The sequence below is a fragment of the Haemaphysalis longicornis genome, unplaced genomic scaffold (assembly GCF_048455015.1).
Source record: "Haemaphysalis longicornis isolate Haplotype H1 unplaced genomic scaffold, Haemaphysalis longicornis Haplotype H1 scaffold_1, whole genome shotgun sequence".
Classification (NCBI taxonomy): Eukaryota; Metazoa; Arthropoda; class Arachnida; order Ixodida; family Ixodidae; genus Haemaphysalis; species Haemaphysalis longicornis.
The window spans coordinates 474,756,209-474,782,326 of NW_027526203.1; the positions used below are offsets into that span (position 1 = coordinate 474,756,209).

A 26,118-nucleotide genomic window follows, 5' to 3' on the forward strand; every position below is an offset into this window, starting at 1 on the left:
GGGAGAGCTTTCTTAGCAAATGTGCTAGCAAATGTTTTGCGACACGGCCAGCAAAACCATTCTGGCATCTTTTCCACTTGGGCTAGAAAACATACACTCAAACAACATCAGGTGCACCGAGCCCTCGGCCGCAAGAAGAAAACAAAAGCCCAGCTCCAATGGGTGACCCTGGAGGCGGCCACTGCGCCCCTCACCGTGCTGCAGGAGCTGCTGCACTGCATCACTGGCCAGCTGGGCCGCAGTGCAACCCTGGACGCTCACTATGGAGGGGTCAGCGCCGCCAGACAGCAGCAGGCGGCACGCCTGCACGTTCCCTTCCCGCGAGCACCGGTGCAGCGCCGTCTGGCCCAGGCCGTCCACAGCATTCACCTGCGCACGTGCACACCACAGGCCGCTGTGCGAGGGAGCTGCCCACAGAGTCCTCCGGCCCGTTCACACGTGCACAGCAAAAACGGACTGAACCAAATCTTCTCACATACGAACATCCTTCCTTAACTTGTTTACAGCATCCAAAACAAAGGCGCAAAAAATAGCAATAGAGGCAGACACATCTGAAAGTCCATGTACTAGTGCTACATTAGAAGCTTGGCCCAAAGCATTTTCCAGCACTCCCATTCCATAGGGGCAATTTCCCACACAAGCCGGATTAACTTGTCAAGTCGACCTGGCTTCCACGAGAAATCACCACAGGGATTTTTTTTTGGGGGGGGGGGGGGGGACAAGTAGCTTTCTTTCATTTACCATAAATTTGTGCCCAGTTGCTGAGCTAAAAGCTGCAATAGCAGCTTGACGAGGCCCAGCAAACCGTTACATGGCAGTAACGACCGACAACATCAAAGCTCTACGTGGTTTTGTGACATAACAGAACATGATATACATACATCCAATATACGGAATTTGTAAACAACACAACGGTAAATCTGATTACACCGTCTTTCAATTCAATGGCAGGTTACATACATTGGTAAGCAGGATTTGCTTTCAGATGCAAATTACACAAAATCAATCCCAAACAGCAGAACATTACAGACAAGAAATAAAAACCAAGCAGCACAAACATTTACAACTTGCAGAGAGCAAAAAACAAAAAGAAAAGTCTGCAACTGTCATGATAGTTACAAATTTGTCTACAAGGTCACAAAATATTTTCGCAATGCCCGGACATTAAAGTTTGCCGTGTGCTTATAGCTGTTTAGAAGGGAGGGGAGATTGTGTTGTAGCGATTGCAATTTATAATTGGTTCGGAAATGCAGGATGAACCAAGCATCAGAACTGCGGGTGCTAGCCAAGCTTTCACTTTGTCGCAAAGAAGCCAGGCGAGTAATATAGTCTCTGTACTGGGGGGGAAGAAAATGAAAAGGAGCGCAAAATTCAATATTCATACATGCGGTCCACGATCACATTGTTGTACATGGGAAATAAATTTTCTGTTGGGCACAGATAAGGCACGTTGGCGATTAAACGGATGACCTTTTTTTGCAACAGTAATACTTTCATGATGTTTGTTTTCGTTGTGGTAGCCCAAATTAAACTACAATAATTGATATGCGATGCAAAAAGCGCGTAGTACATGTCAAGTTTCACCCTTCTTGGGAGCAGCGCACGACAGCGAGACAGCACTCCGGTCGTGGCAGGCTTTTTACATAAGCTGTCTTCATGAGCATCCCAACTAAGGTGAGCAGAAAAAATGACGCCAAGAATTTTATGCTGAGACACTAAATCAATATTGCTACCTGCATATACAAGCGGGTGTTGAAATTTAATTGGTTTATTTCTTGCTCTGAAAATAATTGCTTTTGTTTTCGCTGTATTAACTTTTATTCTATTTAATTGCAACTATATTTGGAGCTTCTCTAGCACGTCATTACATTTAGCAATGAAATTATTTTCGTCTTTCTCAGAAAGTAATATGGTGCTGTCATCCGCATATACTATGATAAATTTAGGTGTTGTATCTACCTGAACAATATCATTAATATAGTCATTAAAGGGCCACTGAAGTGCTTTTAGAATGGAGTAAAAATATATTTTTTGCAATTAATACATTGGTTAGTTTATGCCTGGAAAGTTTTTTTCGTCATTTTTAGCTTGGGGACAGCGGTATTCGTCGTTAAAGTTGACCCTAAGCCTTGCCCATTGCTCCCCGCTGCATCGCTGGAAGAGCGAGAAACTGAGAGGCAGCGACCGGAAGTAGCATCATATTCAGAAGACAGCGAGCGACGTGCGCCGCCGCTTCGCTGTGTCCCAGTTTTCTGGGCGAAGTTCCGAATTAAGCAAGTGTGTAATCTACACTTCATTAATCATCATTGTCTAGAGTTGCTTCCGTGTCGATTTTTAACCGTAATGCTACTGTGTGATTCCCTAAAGCGACTCCTATACCAGAGATTTCCTACCCGAGCGCAAATGGCTAGTACATTGCCTTCACGAGTAGTCGCGGGGCCGGCCGTGTCGTCCGGTGCTCTCTGCTTCAAACGTGAAGCGACGGGCTCAAACAAATGCGGAGGTACCCCAAGTTTTTGGCCCATTATTATTAGGGGATTAGAAAATTTTTGGGACCACAGCGCTTTGGGCTTCCCGAACTTCTTGCTCGTTTTCCCGATCAACGTCGTTGGCTGTTGATCAACGTTGATCAACGTTGATCAACGTTAGTGGCTTAGCTGAATAGCTAGATTTTAAGAAGAAATCAAGCAAGCTGAAAGCATGAAGCGTTTTCTGCGTGCGGGAGAGCTCCGCACACTCGCCGGTCGTGCATATCCGTAAGGCGCACGAAACGGCTCGCACCACACATGCCGCGGCAGCGACCGCTCTTCGCTGCCGTCCAGAATCAAGGCCGTCGCGAAAAGAAAGGTAAATGTGCAAGAGAGGATGATAGTGTGGTGAAAAATTGTGCTAGGGATTGTCATCCAAGGTGATTTCGAAAGAGGTGATCGAATTTGTATCGCGATGCAGAGCGGCGACGGGTCGCGGAGGCTCGTCGACGGCAGCAAACGAACCTGCCCGAGCACGAGATGCGGCGAGAGGCCGATGGATGGCGTTAACTGCGTGCAAAAATGACTACAGCACCGATCGCTAGAATGACTATCAACATAGGAATAAGGTTCCACATGCGAGAAAGGGGATGATAGTGTGGTGAAAAACTGTGTTAAGGATAGTCATTCGCAATTGTAGAGATAGCAGCGACCAACTATCTCCCTTGGTGCTAAGCTTAAAGTTCCCAACATCAGCGGCAACTCCGTGCAACCTGAGCAGCTGGAGTTGTTGGGGAAGGCGTTCTAGAGCTCGTCGGGGACCAGTGTGCTGCGCTTGGGTTCATCTACCTTTTGGGGGGGTGACCAACGTTCGGCTCCCCTATTCTAGAACATGCGTATGTGCAGCAATGCCACGTTCCACTGACTGGCCGAGCAGCGACTCGGCACCAGCACCTCTGCGCGACGCGGCGACCGGCGGTGGCCACACTGCCTGTGCGCATAGTAGGCCGCTGCACAGAGCTTGTTGCCGCCTGCCGAAATGTAAAAACAAAGTTCCACATTCGAGGATGGGGATGATGGTGGGTTGAAAAATTGTGCTAGGAATTGTGACTAGCGCTGGTAGTGAAAGCGGCGAACCAATATCTGCGCAACTTCCCTGCACCCGAGAAACAAGTCGGCCATGAGTCGTCGGGGGAGAACCCCTTTCTAAAGCTCGCCGCGAGCGAACCTGTTGCGTTTATACTTCCCTCAGGCTCTCCTATTCTAAGGAAAGATTGTGTGAGCCCTCCATTCACCAGAGGACCTTCTGGCCCGTGTCTGAACGAAAACAGAATGAGATCTTCAGGCCGAGCGGTCCCCGCAGCGCCGGCACTTCCGAATATGACGTCATCTGCTGCCAGCCAATCGCGAAAGGCAGCCAGGGCTCTCACCGCGCCCGCGGTCGTTTGTTTTGAAGAAAAACGATGGTTTGGGTGTATTTACACATAAAATAAACATGTTTTTCGAATTCACCGTCAAGAAAGCCATAATGTAATGCCCCCACAAAATTTTTTTGAAAACCTCTTCACCAGCCCTTTAAACAGCAGTGGTCCCAATACGCTCCCTTAAGGCACACCGGTTGTTATCGGTAAAAACGATGATCGGAAGGGACCTATGCATACACACTGATCCCTATTGCTTAAGTATGAAATGGGTAGTGCAAGTGGTTCACTTATAATTCCAAAGGACGAGAGTTTATTAATCAGTATGTTATGATTGAGGCAATCAAATGCCTTGGTAAAATCTATGAAGAGCCCCAAAGTGTAAATATTACTACCTATGTTTTGTAGAATGTTCTCCTTCAAAGCTAATAGAGCTGTCTTGGTTGAATTATTTCTTCTAAATTCGAACTGTGCTTCAGAAAGGATGTTACGTTTACCCATAGATGTTATGTTTACCCATGGGCCGGCTGGACAGAAATTTGGCATGCATCGCCGTCCAGGAATGCAGCAAATACAGGGAATGTATTTGACCGACTCCTTCCCAGTGATTGAAAAGAGCCTGGGCATGGTGGTAGCTATTATGACCAACAAGTGATAACTTCAGACTCCTAACTCAGGCCACTATATCAACAGGAAACTTACACAAGTTGTGTTCCACTGCAGCTAACATACATCACAATTAGCATACACTTATGTGGCACAAAGTTTGCACCGAAAAGAAGGCCTCTTTGGCACACGATAGGCTTTGGGTTGATGACAGTGCTTACACGTGGAATGACGCCTCGCACACACAAGGCAGAGCCAAAATCAAGCCATGTCAGCTGGAAAGTGCCAACCATTGTTCCTAGCTAGCGGTTAAAGCCTTGCCAGCAACGCTTGTTTTCTCTCAATAAACTTGGCTGAACAAGTATATTCATGGTGACAAACTTGTCTCGCCGGCATGTCAGCTGCACCGACAGTATAGAGGTGGTGGTGGCGGCCTAGCTGTGCTTGCACGACAAGATGTTGACGTTCCCGACCAAACTGACCATGAAAGCCCGATGTTGATGACTGCAGGTTCAATGGCGCAAGGCCGAAAAAGGCAAAAAGCGCCATGGCAATGGTGAATGACATGAGAAAGATTTGTTGAATTTGTTGAAATTGAATGTTCAAGGGGTCGTTTTGACGGACGCTTCTAGCATAGCGCGAAGCTTTAATTGATACTTTCAAAGTGTTCTTTCTGAACGTGAAGAATACGAGCATAGAACCAGCGCACTGAACATCCCCCAGGCCTGAAGGTGCATTGGCGATGATTTTAAATACTGACACACGCCAGGCTGCCAGTCCGCACGGACTCCCATGCTGAGGCGATATATAAACAACTTTCTTGGTATTCAACGGAGCTATTTAATTTGTCACTGACAACCTGCGAGATTCCAGATGAATGGCATCAGGCACATGTGGTTCCCACACTTCAGAAGTGTGCTCCATGATCGCTGACTTTGAAACAGTCAAAGCGGTTATTTCTTTCGGTAGAAAACATGCTTTAAACCGCGCATCATGCGAAACTGCGCCTGCTGCAAATTCCCGGACATTTCGTAGCACCAAAGGTCGGCGAAATTTTTCACACAAAAGACTTCCGGCCAATCACAAAAGACTTCCGGCAAATACCCCAGTTCCCTGGGAATTTGTGCAGTCGAGAATAGGGCCCCAGTAAAAGCATTAAAGGACTCTGCTATACTAACAATACATGATCTGTTTAGGGTTTTGACCCAGCTGGTCAAGTGGATGTTTTTGTTTATGATTCTTTGCAAGGCGTTCGACAAGGTACCGCATGGTAAATTATTATGCAGGTTGGAGAGCATCGGACTTCCCCCTCTGCATTATTAGGTGATTTCTGTGTACCATAATAACAGCAATTTGTACAAGTGCAAATTTTTTTTCTAGTATGCTCCATGTCCCCTAACAATCTTCACTGAAAATGACCACGCTTCTTTATAGGCAACTGTTGGGGAAATTCATGACTGGTGTGTAAAATGGGGCACTGAATAGGGAAAAAAATCACGCCATATCCACGGAATGAATGATGATAAGTGGGGCGAAGCTCGAGAGGGGGAGATCATCGGTAACCGTAACTCTCCCGTGAAAGTTCGCCCATTACATCATTAAGAAAGACGTAAGACTGTGTGCGTACATTGTACAAATCAACTTTTATTTTGTTCTTGTTCGTTTGTTGTTGTTGTAGGGTTCGTGAGGCTGCAAGCAAGTGCTCGTATCGGCAGGCAAACCCCGATGCAGTGAGAGCTCGTGAGGCGGCTGCAAAACGCATCAAGCGAGCTCAGCCCGAAGCTGCCGACGCGCGGTTTAAGCGCGACTTTCTAGACGAGATGCTTCGGCCTCTCTTTCGCGCACGGCGGGATCCTGTCGGCGAGCGCGCGCTGCCGCCGCCCTGCGCGCCCTCCGCTCCGCAGCCTTGTCAACAACCACCTCCTCCATCCGGTGACTCGTTGCGAAAGAGGAAGCGCGTCAACAGCGATTGCCTTTTATAGTGTCAGTCACGTGCGAGTGACGTCATCATGACGTCACTCACACCAGCGCCACCTGCGAGTGAGTCATCGAACTAGGCGGTCACGTAGCGCCACCTGCGAGTGAGTCATCGAACTAGGCGGTCACGTACCATGAGACACAAGGGATGGACAGACCCACGGCTTTAGGAGCTTCGCCCCTAAAAACTGTCCTTCTATGGGTAACGAGGAAAAAAATGTCTGAGCGTTTTCACCATACCTGCCAACCTGGTGACTTGGAAATTCGTAAAACCAGCGGTCCGGAGGGGAGGGCAGTGCACTAATTTTTTACAAGTTTAAAAGGATTAACGTTCTGTGCCAAGCGTTCTCACGTTTTCGCAACCATAAGTGAAATTCGCAAGTCTTGAAGAGTAATGAGCAACAAGGCAGGAGGAGCAAATTCTGTCGCGTAAGATTTTACAAACACTCGGTACAATATTGTCGCGGCTTCACGTCATTGCACTGCGAAGCACCTACTGCGGTCATACCACAGGTCGTAGTGCTTTGGTTGCGGCAGTTATACGAAGAGCGACGCGAACACGGAGGTCCTAACCGGCCCCCGAACGACGCACTCTAAACAGCTGTTCGGGGTGGAAGCGAATTCCGGACATGGATGCGTAGCCCACCCCGAGAAGGTGACAAAGTCGCAGCTTCTGCTGATGATGATAACAAGAGTACGTATTGCCCTTTCGTGGCGGCGCAAGGTGGCACAGTGTCGTTTTAATGGATATTCCTTTTTCTTCGAAAATCAAAATATTTTCTGTAAAATTTCGGGCAAGATTCGTAAAATCGTAAGACTAGTCGAAATTCGTACATTTTAAGGAAAATTCGGAAGAGTTGGCAGGTATGGTTTTCACTAACCAACTTAACCCTTTGAGGGTCGAATTTTTTTTTTTTTTCAGTTTTCGAATTTTTTCGAATTTTTTCGACCCCCCAGGGTCGATTTTTTTTTATTGCTGATTTAAATTCTTCTGGTGAATCTATTTCGAGAAAAAATTATCGTAACTTTTTTAGGGTGACCATAAAGTGACAAAAATGTTTGTGCTGTTACATACATGTGATTTATTCATGAGTAACACAAGAAAAATTCTAAATAAAAACGAGAGGGTAACGAGCCGGCACCTTTTGAGTGGATTGAAATCAGATAGACATCAGTTTCACGGGTGCAAAAAGCACGAAGCGCTCGGAGGACGATACCGAAACCAGCCGCTGCTGGAATCGCGCGGCCGGATGCGCGAGTGATAGACGGTGCACCGCTCCCATAAAATACAAAAAAGGAGAAAAGAGCCTCATCAGTTTCGCAGGCGACCTTGGTCTGTGGCAGGCACAAGAAGCGAGAGGCGCCCGGGCGCCCGGTGGGCGATACCCAGCGCGCCCCCTCGTTACCGGATACGCAAGCTAGCCGGCTCGCCGCTGAAGTAAATCATAAAATAAAAAGAAGAACCATCGGCGCAAGAAAAAAATTTGACGTATTTCCGAAGTGTGGCCAGCACATGCCAAGCAAGATAACTCTGTCAAGGTAACTCATAATAAAATAACTCTGTCCATCCTTCGTTAGAATGTGCGCTGTTCCTTCCTTTGTATCAGAACACCAACTAGCCCAACATGGTACCCTCTTGGATTATGTTTGATTTCAAAACTTTGTTAATGTTGCCTGCATCTCTTGCTTTGGCAGCAAGAGTATCAACTGAAATTCAATCCGCAAGTGTTGCTGCAAGGCAGTATCAACAATGTACACGTCCACCATTTGCATATAAAAGCAAACGCAGATGGAGCGTATGAGGCACAGCAAACATGCAATGAGCGAGCGTCCACAGACTAGATGGAAGATGCAAGATGGAGAACTGAAGCTGGCTTTCACTGGATTGTATTGTGATATGGATTGGATTGACAAGTGCCTGCTGCCAATGTTGCCTTGTAATAATGAAAATCCACCAAACTTGTAATTTCACGCAACACACTGAAACTTGATTGTTACAATGTTTCTTTACATTTGTTAACACCTAAAATCCACGACAAACACTTTACATTCTTGTGAAAAGACAGGGCCATTGATTCTCTCCGGAAAAATCGAGGGTTTTTAAGGACCATTTAAAAATTCCCGGACTTTCCAGGCCTTGAAGTTGACACTTCTAAATTCAAGGGTTTTCAAGGTTTTCAAGGACCTGTGCGAACCCTGATATGTGGAAAACCCATTAAAAATTGGAAATTACAGAATTTGATACTAAGTATGACACACTTACAACATGCAGACAGACTGGAAAAGTACTTTCGCCTTGACCTACTGCTTTTTGCAACTCCGAAACAAATGGGTCAGGGCAAAAGGCATTAGAACTTGGTAGCATGGCAAGAGGACTTTCAACAAGGTCTCACCTTGGCCCCGTTTTTGAGTAGAATGTCAATGACGTCGAAGTGAGATTTGTCGGCTGCCATGTGCAGCGGCGTTAAATACCTGGAAGGAAAGTAAAATACAGCGCTCCAGTGAGACTTTGTGGGTTTCTTGCAGATGCAAAGCAAAATATCCCTGCTGCATGCGCTTCAGTCCCTGAAGTAGTCAGTGGACAGGGCGAGGTGAACGGACTGAAAAAGAACGCCTAAGGAGTTTGCCAAGTTCCCAGTGTTGTCCTGAGTTGCACGATTAAGGATAGCGGTCCTAGGAGGTATGACCACATAAGCGAGGTCCTCACCAGAAGTCCTGCTCAGTAGTGTGTGCAACGATCATCCCTCCACCCTGGCCCTTGCTATCCTGTACAATGCTCAAGCGGTGGCCTGTGATGCCTGCACGCTAGCGGCTCCCAGGTTGTACGCTTCCTTGCTAGCACAACTGGAACGCATAACTAGGTGCAATTTCACTGCTCCTTTGTACTAGAGGCCACTGATAGATGCTAACCTAATACGCACCCCGGTATCACTCAAAGACAACAGCAGCACGGCCCAGCCCTTTTTGCCGTCATTATTTTCAGCCATATTCAGCGTGTGCTCAAACTACAGCGGCCTTGCTGACATTTTTGCCAGTCCTGTAGTCTTGGCACTGAGCAATTAAATCTTTCCGGTTCAAACCTTTACACACTTTCCGGCCATCGTGGTCAGAAACTATTTTGCCAATTTCTGGCGCTGCGAAGAAAAACTCAGAAAGAAAAACTCGCAAGAAAAACTCACAGGCTATTTTTTCTCTTGTATTCTGCTTGAAACCCCTTTACCAATATTTGAGCAGTATGTGAAACCGCTCGAAGCATTCTCCTGGGTGCAGGCCAGGATTGTTACTGCAGGTTTTGCAGAAAGGCACAGTTTCCCTCCTGCCTCCTTTTGTTTTTCTATGGCTACAAACAGCACATATGATGGAGACACGTAATTCTCTACCTCACTGAAGTCATCGTCACTTTTGCTAAGTGCACCACCGTAACACGCACGCGATGAGAAAGCGGCCATGCTTCTCAGCAAACAGCGCGCACATGAAGACGCTCTGGGATCCAGAAGGCCCGTGCCGAACATTGGGCTGCACCTCTGTTCAAAAAATCCCTCTCAAGAGAAGGGATAATCTTGTATACAGAGAAAGAATGCGAGCAAAACCGTGACATTTGGCAGGGCCCCACAATGGACCACAAAGGGTTAACTCCACCCTCGTTGCTGCTTTAGTGGCTCAGTGATCCGAACCGGGTGAACAGACTGAAAAAAGACACTGCTGACAGCGGCAATGGCCACTGACAATAAAGGAGTTGCTACAGACAGCGCGAGTTATTCCCTCGGAAACATCCCGACACATTGTCCACAACGATGACAAAAGGTTTACACTCACTCCTCGTTCTTTTCATTGACGTTGGCATTCTTCCGGAGCAGCAGCTCCACTGCCTGCTTGCGCTTTGGAAAGGAGGAAACGGCGGCCACGTGCTGCAAGACAAACACGGCGTGCCGTCCCAGCTTAGCCGGCCACACTGCCCCCCCACACTGCCCCCGCCGCTCACCAGGGCCGTGTCTCCCGTGAAGGGGTGCTTGAAGTTGGCCATGTCCGGCGTGTTGTACTTCTTGATGCGCGCCAGGTCCGACTGCCGGGTGGCGTCGAGCAGAGCGTGCCCCTTGTACTCGTCTGCGGCAGCGGAGAAAGGCCGGGCAGTTGCTGGGCAGGGGCAGCGGGCGAGTGCCGCCACTCACAGAGCATGCGGTCCTGGAGGTCGCGCGTGGGGGCCACCATGACGGGGCTCTTGGAGTGGCAGTTGAGCAGGCCCGGGTCGGCCCCGTGTGCCAGCAGCAGCGAGCACACCTCGGCCCGGCTCTTGGACGCCGCCTCGTGCAGGGGCGTGAACTGCCACAGGTCCATGGCGTTCACGTTGGCCCCCGCCTGCAGCGCGGGGGGAGCGAGGTTGCACTGCACTACGCCACAGTAGTGTGAAATAAGCCCGAGGTTGGCGTGAAGGTACTGACTTGAGATCGTGGGTTTGTCATATAGAAACCTTTCTCGTTTTTTTGCTTTCCAACCAATTCTGATGAAACTTCATGAACTTCTGATGAAACTTCATGAAACTTCATGTTAAGTTTTTTTAGCTGATTTCAAGGTAACTACTTTATGACATGATTAAAAAGGTTTTCTCCAAGATAATTAACAAGATTGTTTGAGTACGATAGAAAACAAACTGTTCAGCAAAAATTACCAGCAAAGCATGAATAGACACTAGAAGCTGTGGATAGCACAATGTTGAAAGCAGCTTTTTTGCCTGGCAATCACATGCAAGCTTATGTCAATTCTCCCTTCTAGGTTTCCAGTACTGCTGCTAACCAATTCGTTTTCCCTTATTTCGAAGTTTCCACATCCAGCTTCACGCTGCAAAACAAATCATCTTTCCAGCTGCACTACATGCTGAAATATACCTCCCGAGAATTTCCCATTGCTGTCATACAGCTCGGGGCACAGAAGTGGGGATTATGAAAAAACTGCTATTTTGGCATCAAAAAAAAGTACCTGGTATAAGTACCTACTTTTGGGAGGAAAAACTCCGCAAACCAAAAGTAAAATGACACCTAAACCAATGCTTTTTGGGGCAATTTTTTGTTCCCAAAGACCCATCTGCCCCCTTACGGGTATTGTGCAGGTGTAAAGTTATGGCAAGTGTCGTTTCCTCGATTAATACATGGACAACTGAACGCCATTGTTTGCACTTCTCACAAACTGGTGCTTTATTTAAAAGATATCAGTGTGTAGCATGTGTGTGGCCTATTCTCAGCCTGCACATTGATATTTCAGTAAAACTGTTATGCTTCTTTGTCTTACATGTGCCCATTTGTGGCTTCACGATGTGCAGTCATTTGTGTCCAATATTACCTGCCAAGGTTTACGGGAGCCCCCTCCCCCCAAACTAGCGTCTAGTTAGGGAACCTGAGGGACATCTACGACACTGCGTAGAGCTGCCACAGTGGCACTTTAATCAGCAATTTCAGCTTCCAGAATGCCCCTGCATCCAGGCACACAGCAAACTGATGAAGCCAATTCTAGAGCAAAGGGAGACACTACGGGCTTTGTAAGATGGTTTCAAATTCCACTCTTGGTTGGTCTTCTTCAATGCAGAGCTAATATTACACTTTAAGAGTAATACTCAAGTAGTAGTAGTAGTAATTTTAGTCGGGACGATCAAACCTTGCCGTGTGCAAAGCCTCAAAGTTGGAAAAAACTGCAGCTGCCGAAAATTGCGTGTCACCTACGCCACTTTATCGAATTTTTTTCTTGCGAAGTATGCACGCTGGAGGAAAACAGAGTCCAGTTAAAGCTATTCTCTGGCTTGCATATAACTCATAAAAATATGGGAAAAAACACAAAATGCGCATGTACATGCATGTTCGTTCTCTTACGAAATCACCCTACAGTTTTTTAACAATGAATATTGACGGAAAGAGGTTTTACTCATCTACATTTTAGTATGGTGCAAATATATTTGAGGGAAAAAAAAAAACGGCGCACCTAAAAAATGGTCAACTTTCGGGATAAGGAAAGAGTTATGAGGCACCGAGTAGCTAAAATGAACTGGTACATACCTTTATCAACATTTCCGTCACTTCGAAATGTCCATAGGAACATGCGTTATGCAAGGGAACCAGGCCCCTAAAAATGAAGTAAATTAGACAACTTGAGTTAGTTACAGCAGAACTTCCACAAAACCTCAACCACCATTGATGCCTCAGTGCAAGGCCCAACCACATGCAGTGCATTTTCGGCAATCGGACGTGGCAACGTCACCCAGTGTATAGCCAGCACATGCTGCCAAAATGCATTTGTGAGCGATACGCCGATGTCTCTTCGTGCCAGAAATTGGAGTCGATGCCCCAAGCAATGCGGTCAGAAAGCGCCTCAATGTCTGGGGTCATTCCATTATCAAGAAAACACTCAATTTCTTTTCACTTGGGGCAATCGACTGCGCTGAAACAAATTAACGCAAGTTATTTCTCTTGGAAAGTGGACGTTCCATTTGTAGCTAGTTTGACTTGCATCGGGGAGGTCAGGCATCTGCAATGAGGCAACTCGGGCTACACCGCTTGCATTACCTGTACAAGGGGGCCAGAGTTCTTTCATACAGCCCCTCAGTTGGAAACTCCACTTCTGTGAGCACCCTTGCTTCGTTGAAGCTGAGGGGCACGTGTGTCGGCACGGCATTTTGCCAAAAACATTTAACAGCAGAATCTAATACTAAAATAAAGCCTGACTTTTACATCACCACCACTTATATTAGGTAACGTTTACTTATGTTTCCATTGTTTTTCTTTCATGTCCTACCACTTTCTACCGACAAAAGGCAGGCTGATAGTCAACTTGCCCCTCCATGGAGCCTATGGGGAGTTTCGCAACTGCTGAGTACGGAGTGACTCTGTGATGGAGCCTGTCTGCAAAATCAATGCCAGAATTCTAGCGGTGCATTCTACTCTATTCAGGGCTACTGCGGCTTGCAAAGGGGAGACTGGGAAGCTTTTCACGAGTCAACCAATGGAGCTTTGGCTACATCACTTGTAGCATTAGCATGACGGGCCTCGTCTGCGATCAGTGCATTTGTTACCCGCCCTCTCCTGTGTGGCAGCGCAGTGCTGCCAAACGATGTCGACACTCATGAAATGCTTGATTTCGCGTCCACGTAATTGGGCCTCAACTTTTTCGTCACCACGCTGATTCAATCAATAACCAGTGGTTGATGCTTTATATCACCATTTCCAGATTGTAGTCGTTTCTCACGCACCTAACGCATCCCAGTGGTTAGTCAAGGCACTACACTCTTAGAATCAGTTAAAATTTTCCCGCTACGGTGACACGAAGATTTTTGACAGTGTTTTTTGCAGGTTAATGTGCACATGTTGCGAAAAGACGTGGCTGCTGCTCTTAAAAAAAAAAATAAAAAAAGGGGGGGGGGGGGGGGGGCATCTTCACTAACGTGAAACCTGGGAAGGGGTACAGCATGCAGTGTATAAGTGTATTTGCCAATGGAGATGGAACTGTTGTGGGGCAGAGGTATACAGCTTTGCCATAAGTCTCTTTGTCTTCGAAGCACGAGGCATTCCAGCGCGAGGCGTAAACGAGTGTCCTGTTGTTTTTTTAGTACGCATTACAAAGTGCTCCAGCGTGAAGCGTAAACGAGTGTCTTGGTGTTTTTGTAGCACGTGTTACGTTCTAGCACGAGGCGTAAACGAGTTTCCTAGTGTTTTAGTACCGTGACTACATGAGACGATGATTACGACTACGAGGACAGGAGACGCCAACAGCCCCAGCCCCTAAGGAGCTACACCCCTAAAAAGCATGCTGCTTGTGGTTATGCTGCATTATATAAAATTTTCTTGATCAAAAGGCTCCCAAAAGTTTGACACCAGCTATTCACTAGTGAGCTTCGGTTCAGAGAATGGGTACCTTTATTCTGTCAAAGCTTATTTCTCAAGGTCTCTGCATGTCTAACAAGTGTACCGAGCATTTTCAACCCATTTCCAGCAGTGTGTTTTGTTTTTACATTGTGCAATTCATAATTGGCACTATTGCCATGACACCTTCATCGGCAACTACAGTCTATGCCCGTTACAACGGACCCCCTGACTCTGGAAAAAAACGTCCGCTATAGCCGAAGTATGCAGTATCCGACGAGGGGGTGGGGGGGGGGGAGAGTACGAGCCCTAAAGTGGGTACTTTGACCGATATTGCATATGCATAGTACATACACTTTGTTCTTTCTACACGCCTGCAGCACCTCTGCACAGTGTTCGCGCAAGGGCAAAGAATCGCGTAAACACCGTTTCCAAAGCTTAGCACCGGCACTTGGAAAAGGCCTAGCGCATGCGGTCAAGCGTGTAAAGACGCATGATAAGCTGAGCAAATAAAGCAAGAATATAACTAGGCGCAATTATTAACCAGCTATAAAACATCAGGCGTGACCATCAGCATTAGCTAGGCTCTTTTAAATCCCCTCACGACGAGGCAGGTTTTCCCGAAACCGTTGTCACCGTTTGTCAACAAATCGGATCGCTGCCTGATGTTGCCTCAAGGCAGCTTACATTTTTAGCGATTTTAGTCTGGTAATTGAAACAGCTGTAATGAAATAATCTGATGACGGACAGCTGTAAAATCGTAAGTTAGACCAGTTGGACTGCGCACGGTTACCGGCCGATTGCACACAATGGATGGGGAATAACCCCCTACCTGAGGCCTTTCTTACCCTTTTCACCGAACGGAACGGGAACGATGCATGCGTGGGAATAATAAAACCCGAACTTCACTTAACCCGAGTTTTTTGTTACATAAAAAGACTGACAAGGGCAGACTCGCCTCCAACTGCACCACTTCCCGAGTATTCGATAGCCCTGTTTTCGATCTCACCGGAGTAAAATTATCGGCAGCGGCCTTGTTCTTGACGGTAGAGCGGACCGTCTGCTTAGACAGTCCTGTACTTCTGGCGATGTCGGCCTGTTTTTCCCCATGTTCAACAGCGTTGATTACGCTTAATTTTTCTGACAGTGAAATCAGCTACCCTGCCGTTCATGTCGCTGGTCGCACAAAAAAAAAAGCCACTGGCGCTGGCTTGGCTTGGCTGCGCCAACGACGACCCGGCTGCCAGCAATGTTGCCAGACATAACAGTTTTCTTGCCAAAATAAACAAAGAAAAAGCACATCAGGTGCCGGCCCCGCGGAAGTCCGCTAAAAACATTCAGTCGAAACAATTTTCGCCTAATATTTAGTCTGTTGTAGCCGATAGTCTGCTCTAGCCGGGTACGTTATGAGCAGAGTGGACTCCATTTAAAATGCATGGGGACCAGACAAACCAACAGAAATGGTCTTTTGTAACCGAAAGTCCGTTGTTGCCGGATCCGCTGTAACGAGCGTAGACTGTACTGTTCCTCAAAAGAAGCATGCCGCTCGTGATTTCACTTCACCCACACCGTAATTCTGCGATAACAGCTCTAGCTGAAAGTCAAAAGATAACATCAAGCCATCGGATATCAATTCAAACAAGGATATAGCTTCAAATCGGCCTCGTAAACCAGCAGCTGTTCACTGGCCAGTTTCGTTTCTGTACGAGGGTATTTCCGGAGGTCTAGTGCTGTTTCTTAGTGGAACTGCCTATTCCGACAGTCTCCAACAAGTTTGGTATCGGCACAATGTCAGTTGTTTTGACTTGAAATAGGATGTCAATGGCTTGAGGTCTGTGAGCTGTTCAGCTATGCTTTGTGCTCCGTGCCTCACACTGGCCCCTGCCTGCTGAGGTGCAGCCAGTTCAAGAAACGTGTTGTAGAGCTCAGCTGTCCAGTAACGGATGACCTTCAGGCTTTCAATCCTGCACTCCCAGCGGGTGTCGCGAAGAGGCTTCAATGTGGGTCCCTGAGTCTGAGGATCTTCCGTCCGTCGTCTAAAAAATGATAACAGTGTCCGTTTACTTTTACATAGAGTGCGCCCGTAAAATTATGGAATTTTTTTTTCACAGTACCATACACGCGCGCCTCCTGATTCTTTAGAACTTTTGTGACCGCGCCTATTCCTATCGATAGTACCGTATTTACACTATTTATACACTATTTAAAGTCGACTCGAATGTAGGTCGACCCCCCCAAAATTGCATATCTCTCTCTCTCTCTCTGTCTCTCTCTCTCTCTCAAAAAAAAAAAAAAAAAAAAAGCGAGCGCCGCCTAATAAATTGTATCACAAAAAGAAGCTCTTCAGTCAATTACCAATATCCCCCATACGGCGGCTCTTCCATCAATGACCGATGCTCCCACAAGAGCCCTGTGGTCGTGGTGCGCACAGTAGATGTTAAAAAAGAAAAGCTTTTGTATAAGCACGCGCAATAACCATGCGTTGAGGGTTGAGCGAAAAACTTTATTCACAATTATGAGAACACATTCACTGCGAGATGACAACCATCGAAGCAACCGGCCGTGGCCACTGGCGTGCGATACTAAAACAGACATGGCGGCTAATGGAAGCGGCCGCTCGTGATTTCCTTTTAAGGCCCAACTACATGCACACACAAAATCGACGTACTCACGCAACAACGTATGCCTGCGGCGCCATCCGCCGATGCCTTTACACCGACTGACGATGTAAATGCGACGATCAGTTGCATGCGAATCGCATGTGCCAGTCGTCCATGTGTCTCTCGCTTAAATGTCAGTGCAGTGGCTCTGAAGGACTACTTATCTAGTGGACGTTACTGAGTTAGTGTATGGCTGTTGCACATATGGCTTGCACGAAAAACAATCTCTACATCATTCATTTCCTACAGAGTGCCTTCACATTTGATTTAGTATTTAAAAACTGCTTAGGGTTGCTACAAAGAAACCCGACATGAAAAGTGGTACACATCAATGACCTAAGCTTATCAAGCAGCTCCAAAATATTTAACTCCAAACTAGCACAGAAAGAAAAGTGATCGTACATATGCCTTATTTGCACTAAAGTATCCAATAGCACTGCTGCCGTGCTCAATGAAAACGGTTTTCGAATAAGCATCGGTGAAGTCTATTCCCTGCGTAATAAGTGTAGTCTGCACGCAATCAATTCAGTTACGATCTGACCTGATCGGAGGCAGGAGCGAATTTGTAGAATGACCTTGGAGGCATTCGGCGCACCTACAGAAGAGAACCAGAGAGATTTAGGTTTACCCCCACTCTGGGACAACTCCTACTTCGCACTCACGATTGCTAGGATTAAGCATCTGACCGTTTCAATTACTTGCCTAGCCATCACACATCGTGCACGCACGGCAGATTATAGAAACATGATCAATCACTGCTGCACATGCGGTTGCTTTCCTGCACCTACAATCCGCCTTTTTCATTGCGGTGTGCTGCCACCTAGCGTGCCTAGCAGAAGTTGAGGCGGTAGGGTTTGCCGGCGTTTCCTCCGGCTGCGTTCTCGTTGTATGCACGGCAATCCCACATTACGGCGAGGAGCAGCCGAAGTTTTTCTTCTGTGTTGGTGTTATAACGCCTTAAGATGACAGCCCCTGGTCATCACATAATACCAGGCGGCTTCTTATCACTGAATGAGAGCTGGCAGAGAAATCTCGGAGAGATCCGTGTGCCGTCCGAGTAGCAGAGCGAGCAGTACTTGGAGTCGTCTGGCATGAAGTGCGATCGCCAGCTCAACAAAGGCCGGCAGTTCGCAAAATGCCTTTAAGCGCTGGACACATGTACGATTGGTACACACGATTCGCATGCGACTGATCGTTACGACTGTCGCCCCGACTAGTCGTACGTGTGAATTTGAGACGACCCGATGCGCGCATGAGATGCGTCGTCGGCGTCGCTCCGCCCACTGCTTTTGCTCCATGGTCAACTACGATGATCGCTGAGCTGAATTTGTAGATTCTGCGCGTTTTTCCGCAAGAAATGGATAAAGCAAGCAATCGTGAAGCGTTTTCTGCCTTCGGAAACAGTCCGCGCACACGCCGGCCGCGCCTGCCAGCTCGGCACACTCAGCGGCTCGAACCGGCGCAGACCACGGTAGCAACCGCGCTTGTCGCTGCTCTTCTGAATCAATCTGATTGCTAAAAAGAAGTTCCACATGCAAGAAAGTAGGTGTTAGTGTGGTGAAAAATTGTGCTAAGGATTGTTGTCAGGGCTTATTTTAAAAGCGGCAATCAGACATCTGCCGCGATGCAAGCCTACGCTGACCGGTCGCCGCGGCGCGCGGTGCGCCGAGCGGCCCAGAGATGGCGATACCTGCGCGGAAGCATCGAAACAGGCTACGCAGATGTCTCGGTCACCGATCGCTCAAACGGCAGTTATAGCTTAAATAGAGTTCCTTATGCGAGAAAGGGGATGATAGTGTAGTGAAAAGTTGTGTTGCGGATTGTCATTCGCAGTTGCACAGATAGCGGCGATCAAATATCCGCCAGGATGCTAAGCCCAAAGTTCCCATCACCCGAGCCGACGCGAGCGACGCAAGCCGCCGTAGCCGATCGCGTGCGGCCGATGGGAAGCGATAGAAGCCGACACCGTTCCCTTTTTGGCACTCCGAGTTACAGCGGAACGCAGCACAAGTTGTGGGCATTGTTCCGCGCACAACGAGCACACACAAAAAATCAAACGATGTAAATACAACCACGACCCCTTCCCGCTTGTGCGGGAGCTGTGGGTAATGTCGTCTGCTGCCCCTACCGGACTGCTTAGGGACTTGGCCGCTAGGGGATTGCGCATGCGCAGTGAGGTTGTGAAAGAGGCGGATTACTAGGCTACAATTTGTGGCTACACGCAGTGCTGCGGAGACACTAGGGCAAAACTATGTGAGCACCGAGTCGAGTTCTTAATCTGAACAAAACATCACCCCTGCCATTGGAAATGCATCTGTTGAGCATGCATTTATTATCAAAGAAGGCGGTTCCCGGTTCCTTTGCAGCAAAACCCTCTATTGCACCACTGAGATGAGGTTGTCGCACACGAGACCAGGTAAATTCCTCGATGATGTGGGAATGTTTGGCACACCTGTTGGACTACTTTGAGCGAGCGTCACTTCGCGTCAACTCCAGTTTTACATACGAGCTTTCGTGGCTAGCGGTCCTTTCATGACTTGGTCACTGTGAGGACTACGGAAGGCAGCTGTTGCAGCAAGGAAAGTTATTGACGGCTTCACATTCACAGAATGTATGCGGCAACTGTCTTTTAACATTGTTTGCGTATAAAAAAACAGCTGCAATTGTGAGGCAAAGGAGGGCTAAATTGATAATCTGGTTAGAACGTGCACATTGCGATGGCCGAGAGATTACGTCATTTTTTGCAAAGCACCCCAAATGTGCTTTCTTATGGGCAATAGTTGACGCTACACTGCAAATGCCAGCCAAGCCGGTCATTGCCTTCAAACGAACACACGGGACCGCTAATGTTTCCCCGAGGCTTCTCAGGTGCTGCAAGCTTCAGGAATGTCCCCGCCCAAAAGAAAATTCTTTGGGGGCTTTTTAGTAGGGACATTTTTTTGTTTCTCAGTTCTTTGGGACCATGCAAGCGCGCTGAGGCTAAAGAGTCTGACAAAAATACATTTGACCACTTTTTGGACACTATTACAGTGAAATTTCGGTACAACAAACTTCAAAGGGCCGCAGCAAATTGCTTGTTATTCCGAAAGGACGTTGTAATGAAAATTGCAAAATTTAAGACAACAAATTACAACGCAGACTACTTGTAACGTAACCGCTGATAGTGCAGATATAATGCGGGTTTTCCTGGCCACCGGTAGGCCTCCATAGAACTCGATACATAAGCATCGACGAGTTTGGAGTCACCTGCAACTCACTCTACCATTTTCAAAACCAGACGCCTTTAATGGCACACGTGCACAAAACAAAAAAGTAACGGCTGTGGCCTTCATAGGCGTCAAAAAAGTGGTGCTCGCTCAGTTTTGTTAACAGCATTGGGGTAATGATGTGCCACTGGCCAGCAAAGTTTGTCAACAGAAGAAGCTGGACTTTGCTTGCATGCTCAAATATACTCGGTGCCGAGGGCCAAGGAAAAAAACGTGCAGGGAAGGCGAACTTGCGCAATGTTTTGGATGCATTTGACACGATTCAGTCGTTTGTAGGCACGCACGACAGCTAACAATGAACCACTTCTTGTACTGCGAGAGCTGAACTGTGAAATTCATGCAAGGTAGGGCTTGCAAAGTAATTTAACCAACTTTCGGAAATAAATTTTCCGCTTGTGGGCGATTTTTCTACCATTTATGTTTCATTCTCGCGGCAACGAAATTCCCGCAAAAGCAAATTTTTTGGCTTTCCCTGGCGGTTGCGTTATTGTGGGGTTCGACTGTAATGGTGCTTTTACTTTTTTAATGATACAGTCCACGCTCGTTACAGCGATCCACCAACAGACTTCTGGTTACAATGAATCATTTGTGTTGGTTTGTTTGGTCCCCACGCATGGGATATACTCTGCTCATAACAGACCCAGATATAGCAGATTAGGCTCCAACAGACTCAATTTTGGGCGAAAATTGTTCAGACTGCACGTCAATGCCAACATGCCTGCTGCAGTGCCAACATCTGATATGCCTTTTCTGTTTATTCTGATGAGGAAACTACTGTCTGGCAACACTGTCGGCAAGGAACAGGTCTCTGGCACAGCCGAATCAAGCCAGTGCCAGTGGCTTTTCTTTTCTGTGCGCGTGAACAGTGACAGGGAAGGTGATTTTACTGTCACACATGAAAAAAAAAAATCGGGCCAACATCACCAGACGAATGAGCCTCTCAATGATTAAAGATGAGAGCAATGTTCAATCATGAACTTTCACCAACCCTCTTGAGCGTCTAAGCAGACGGTCAACGCAATCGTCAAAACCAAGGATGTCGCCAAAAAATGTGCTAGTGCTTGTGAATGCGCAAAGCAGTGCACCCGGAGGTAGAGTCTGCCCTCATCCCAGTATTTTGTGTAATAAAGAAGTCCGGTTCAGTGAAGTTCAGCATTTGTTATTTCCACTCATAGATCATTACTGTTCAATAAAAAAGGTGAAAATTTCATCGAGCAGGAAGACGGTTCCTGTCAATTGTGTGCAATTTTTAGCCATGCGGCATCAAAACTGGTCTAACTTTCTGCTTCCCAGCCATACTTGATCAGATAATTTTGTATCCACTGTTTTTCTGACCAGAATGCGATCATTCAAGAAATGCACACGCGGTCTTGGGGAATGTCAGGCAGCGATACAAATTGTTTGGCGAACGGGTTCAGGTAAACCTACCTTCGGGTTCAGGTAAACCTACCTTGTCACGAAGTGTTTAAAGGAACCTTAGTTAATTCTGCTGGCTTTTACAGCTGGTTAGTAATGCTCCTAACTACACTTTTGGTCTATTATCTATGCTTAGCAAGCGTCTCTACATGCTCGACTGCGTGCACCAGGCCTTTTTCAAGTGCCACGGCTAAACTTCAAAAACAGTGTTAGGCGGCTCTTTCCCCCACATATGAGCCAGCACGTAGAAGTTTTGTGATTTTAAGCACCCCCCCTTGATTTCAGACAAAAGTTTGAAAACGAAGTCTGCATGCGGATGTAGGCACCCCCTTTTCTGTAAGGAAGCGCACGTTGCCCAGGCCACCAACTGCGCTTGCTCTCTCTGCTGATGAACCTGAGCTGTTCTCCGGCTCCCCTTGCACGGCCAGGCTAGAGCGAGGTGTGCACACAGAGCCCAGCGTCTCGTGCTGCCATGCTCCAACGCTACTCGACGGGTGGAAGCAGGGGCGCTGCGGCCAAGTCATACAAGAAATGTGCAACTACCTGTGGGGTACTGAGAACGGGGGCTTTTGAGTGGTAGTGAGAGTGGCTCAGTGTCAGACGTAGGCGGTGGGTGCACTGTTTGTGCTTTTTTTTTTAATGCTTGCTGAACAAGACATCATTCCTTGGCCTCGTCTCATCTAGATACCGTGCCAGGAAAAAAAGTGCGTGTGTGTGTGTGGGGGGGGGGATTTTAGACTACATCGAAGCCCCCTCCCGCCACTTATTCTGGGCATCACAATCGGGAAAAAAGGGGGTCGAGTAAACATGGTAATAAATTGTCTGCAGCACTTGCATGCAATACTGGTCTCAGTTTCCACTTGACACTCACATACCCCCCTCCCTGTTTGGATATGGCATACTCCCGGGGAATACAGCACGCACTTTTCTCTAGATTAAAAGGGTTCGCTGCAGACTATATTCAGTTTGTCTTCTCTAAGCACAGACAAAACGTAAATTTGCTTTTGTGTGGCTTCAGCCCCTTCCTGCTAAAGTGTGCGTTCCCGATGTCCGCAATTCCACGACGCATGACTCGAATGTGTTCGTGTCTCAGCTGGTGTCCCACTGCTGCTCTTCAGACTTCTTTTGTGTATTGAAGGGGGCAAGCCCGTTTTAAGATTGTTGAAGTCATGATGTTTATGAATAACACTACGTCAATGGGGCCAACAATGCAGCTGTCACAAATGTAACGATTCAGTGCACCACCGTGCTGCAAGCTTCGTGCAGCACTCTTGCGCCTTCTGTCGGTGACCCAAGCTTGCTGCTGCGACAGCCCACAGATCCCAACCAGCCGTGACATGCCTGGGAACGGCCGGATTGCGGGCGCCTCACTGTCAGCCTGATTCAAACTTGAGCGGCGGCAGACGCGGCACACGGAGACTTGTCCGAAGGACTCGGCGTGTGCTGCTACTTACTACCCACCCCTCACGAACTTTGGAAAGAGTGTTGTGTGTGTCTGTACCATGTTGCGCCGCGCGCAAAAAGCAGGGGGGGGAACTTGTTTGACCATTAGCATTTCGGGTATTGGCCGTCACTGGAGAGGCCGGCGCAGCGATCGTTTTGACGTCACTTGTAGGATCACCGGTCCTAAATTGCTGCACACGAGGCTTGCAGCGCGTGACATTTCGCTTAAGAAGCGCGTTCTAATAGTATTTTCGTGTTAATTCCCGTCGTTTGAAATTAATTCTCAGTGCATCAAGTGCAGTTTGACCTCATGTGGACTTAATAACCGTATCAACTGTGGTACATTCTCCGCAAACTTGAGCATGGTGGTAGTGGTGGTGTAGGACGTATGCGACCGAAGCGTAAGCTGCGGCTCGTTTCCCCGATCAACAATGTAGACTACGACGATCGCCGTGCTAAGTTTCTAGATTCCTTGTATGCAACAAATGTATAAAGCAGGAAATCATTCAGCGTTTAGTGCTCGCAAGAACGCTCCGCACACACACCTGCCGTGCCAGCTCGCACGGCCGACGGAGCAGCTTGAACTTACACAGGTCGCGGCAGCAACAACTTGTCGCCGCTTTTTAAAATCACACTAGCCGTGGAACGCACACGCACACACACACAAAGAAAAACACGCAGTTGCACACGCAGAGGAAATGGGTTGTAGCAGACGACAACCTGACCCGGCGTCCAACAAGTGACGTCATTCGTAAGTGGTGCCACGGTATGTCCTCAAGGCCAATAAATTGCGGTTCCTGGTCCAAGCAAACTTCACATAGCCTTGCGAGAGGAGGGCGCCTCATTTGTCGGTGCAGAGAAGTACAGTAGATCCCCGATTATATGTCCCCCGGTGTTACAACGACCCTCTTCTTACAGCGGATCACCACGGTCCCGGCAAACTCCCCATACAAACAAGGCATTGAAAACCTTGATTATACAACGCTCGGGCGCACGCGATCCACTCCACATGACAGACGCTGGAGAAGATAAGCCAGCATTTTTCCTACCTTTTACACCACCTCGTCCCAACCTTCATTTCCCAACTGCCGGCTCACAATTGGGTGCATTTTTTTTTCTTAGAAACTGGGGAATTCAGTCAGGGGTTCGCAAATTACGCGAGGCCGTCCACTAGGGTAATCTGGTCATACAACGCTTTCACACAGTCCCTTGAAAGTCGTATCATCAGGGTTCCACTGTACTTGGAAAAGCACTTTGTGAGGGACAATTTCGGAATGGCCTGCAACTGATGCTTCGCTTCATGCCGTCAATTATGGTCACTTGTAAAGTGACCATATCGAACAGGCAGCGCAAGAAGGACGGGACAAAAGAAGAATTAACGACGACACGGTTCTGCACTCTCAACTGTGCGCCTGTCCGTTCAGTTCAGCGCTGTGTCCTCGTGAAGTCTTCTTTTGTCCCGTCCTTCTTGCGCTGCCTGTTCGATATGGTCACTATGAACCAACTCGCCCAACTTGCCATTCTTCTCCACTTGTAAAGCACCTGGGACTGGTCCTCAGAAGTGGCAAAAGTATTTTGATTTTCAGAGATGGCAAACCATTGGCAGCCATTGCTGCAAAGAACCCCTTGGTGCCGCATCTTAAAAGTGGTGTCTCGTTGCGAGGTTTGCACTTCTTGGAACAGGACACTGGGCCCTCTCTCACGACTGCAACTACTGCAACCACACCAAAGTGGGTCGCAATGCAGTCCAGCTCTGCGTTTGCTATACGCCTCGAGCTTCGCGATCGCTGCGCCGCCTGCCGCCGCTTCTCCGCGGCGTTGACGGGATTCGCGTTGCGTGGCTGATAGGGTCTCGTGCAGTGTTTTGGTTCTGTTTTGCTTCTTTTCGCCTTCACGCGCCCTAAAAAAAAACTTGTTATGGTGACGTCTATAGGCAAAGAGTACGTTTAGGTCACTTAAAAAGCAGCGGCGTCTTCGTAGAGTACGCGATCGCCTGCAAGAGCTACCCGGGAGGCGGTTCTGCGTGCTTCGTCGCCGCTCTTCCGGGCGTCGGCTACGGCAGCAACATATCACCCATGTCACCTCCAAAACATCAAGCATAAATGAATTCTACTGTCGCCTCGTTTAGACCTGATACTGGCACAATGAGAGGTTGGCTTCATTTTGCAGCGTGGACAACGAACGCGGCTTCGATTTGAATATATACATCGCAGAAAAATGTGTTTCGAGGATGTGATTACCCAATCCCGGACAATAATGCTTGTTATAAGAATATAAACCATGCGAAAATGTTAAGTAAATTCCAAGCCTGTGCATCGTTAAATATGTGCCCACACACGCCATATAGCAAGGACCAAGGCAAGTTAATGAATCCACGGGGGAAAAAATGCTGTGCAACAATAGCTCTAACAGAAATGAAAAAAAAAAACAGTGCAGCTTCTGACATGCTAAAGACGTTCGTCGAAACTTAAGCCAGGTAGGGTTAGTTCACTAGACCAACTATAAGCGAAATGCACTGCTTTTTCGCAAGACATCGGTGGGGGGGAGGGGAGGGGGACGCTGTGTACAAATGCGGAGCGGAATCAAGCAATGAACGGTTTAGTAATCCCACACACAAATATCGCGTTCACTTTCCTTTTGTTTTTCTACTTCAACGAAGAGCTGGTCGTACGGCGGACGCATTTTTGGAAGTATACAGGGTAGGCTGTTCAACAATTAAGCGATGAAAGGTGTCGTTGGAAGAGTGTGGTATGTGATAAGGCCCTCTGATTTCAGTTTCTGCTTTATTCTGCAGGCTCCGTGTGGCATATGACGATATGTCGAAGAAGCATTTAGTCGCGGACGGGGATTATATTCTAAGCCCGTCTCCGCGCTGCGCGCAGAGGAAATATGATGCAGATGAATGTTTGCGGGCGCTCACCTCACTACAAGACGACTTTGTCGTGTGCTGATCCCCGAGTATAATTATGCATTGTCCATCGTACGTTTGTAGAATACAGTGTAGACCGCTTATAACGTAT

The 26,118-nt window shown here is 47.7% G+C and overlaps 1 protein-coding gene across 2 annotated transcripts in view; it reads right to left on the reverse strand.

Annotated features, from left to right (window-relative positions):
• Tnks (tankyrase) overlaps window positions 1–26,118 on the reverse strand; it is a 110,677-nt gene that overhangs the window by 60,714 nt on the left and 23,845 nt on the right. For both annotated transcript variants that reach the window (XM_077688219.1, XM_077688218.1), the window contains exons 5-10: window positions 12,514–12,580; window positions 10,642–10,828; window positions 10,455–10,576; window positions 10,289–10,380; window positions 8,866–8,944; window positions 195–369 (exon numbers count right to left, since the gene is read on the reverse strand). In XM_077688219.1, the coding sequence (XP_077544345.1) occupies window positions 195–369; window positions 8,866–8,944; window positions 10,289–10,380; window positions 10,455–10,576; window positions 10,642–10,828; window positions 12,514–12,580 (722 nt within the window). The remainder of the gene's footprint in view (window positions 1–194; window positions 370–8,865; window positions 8,945–10,288; window positions 10,381–10,454; window positions 10,577–10,641; window positions 10,829–12,513; window positions 12,581–26,118) is intronic.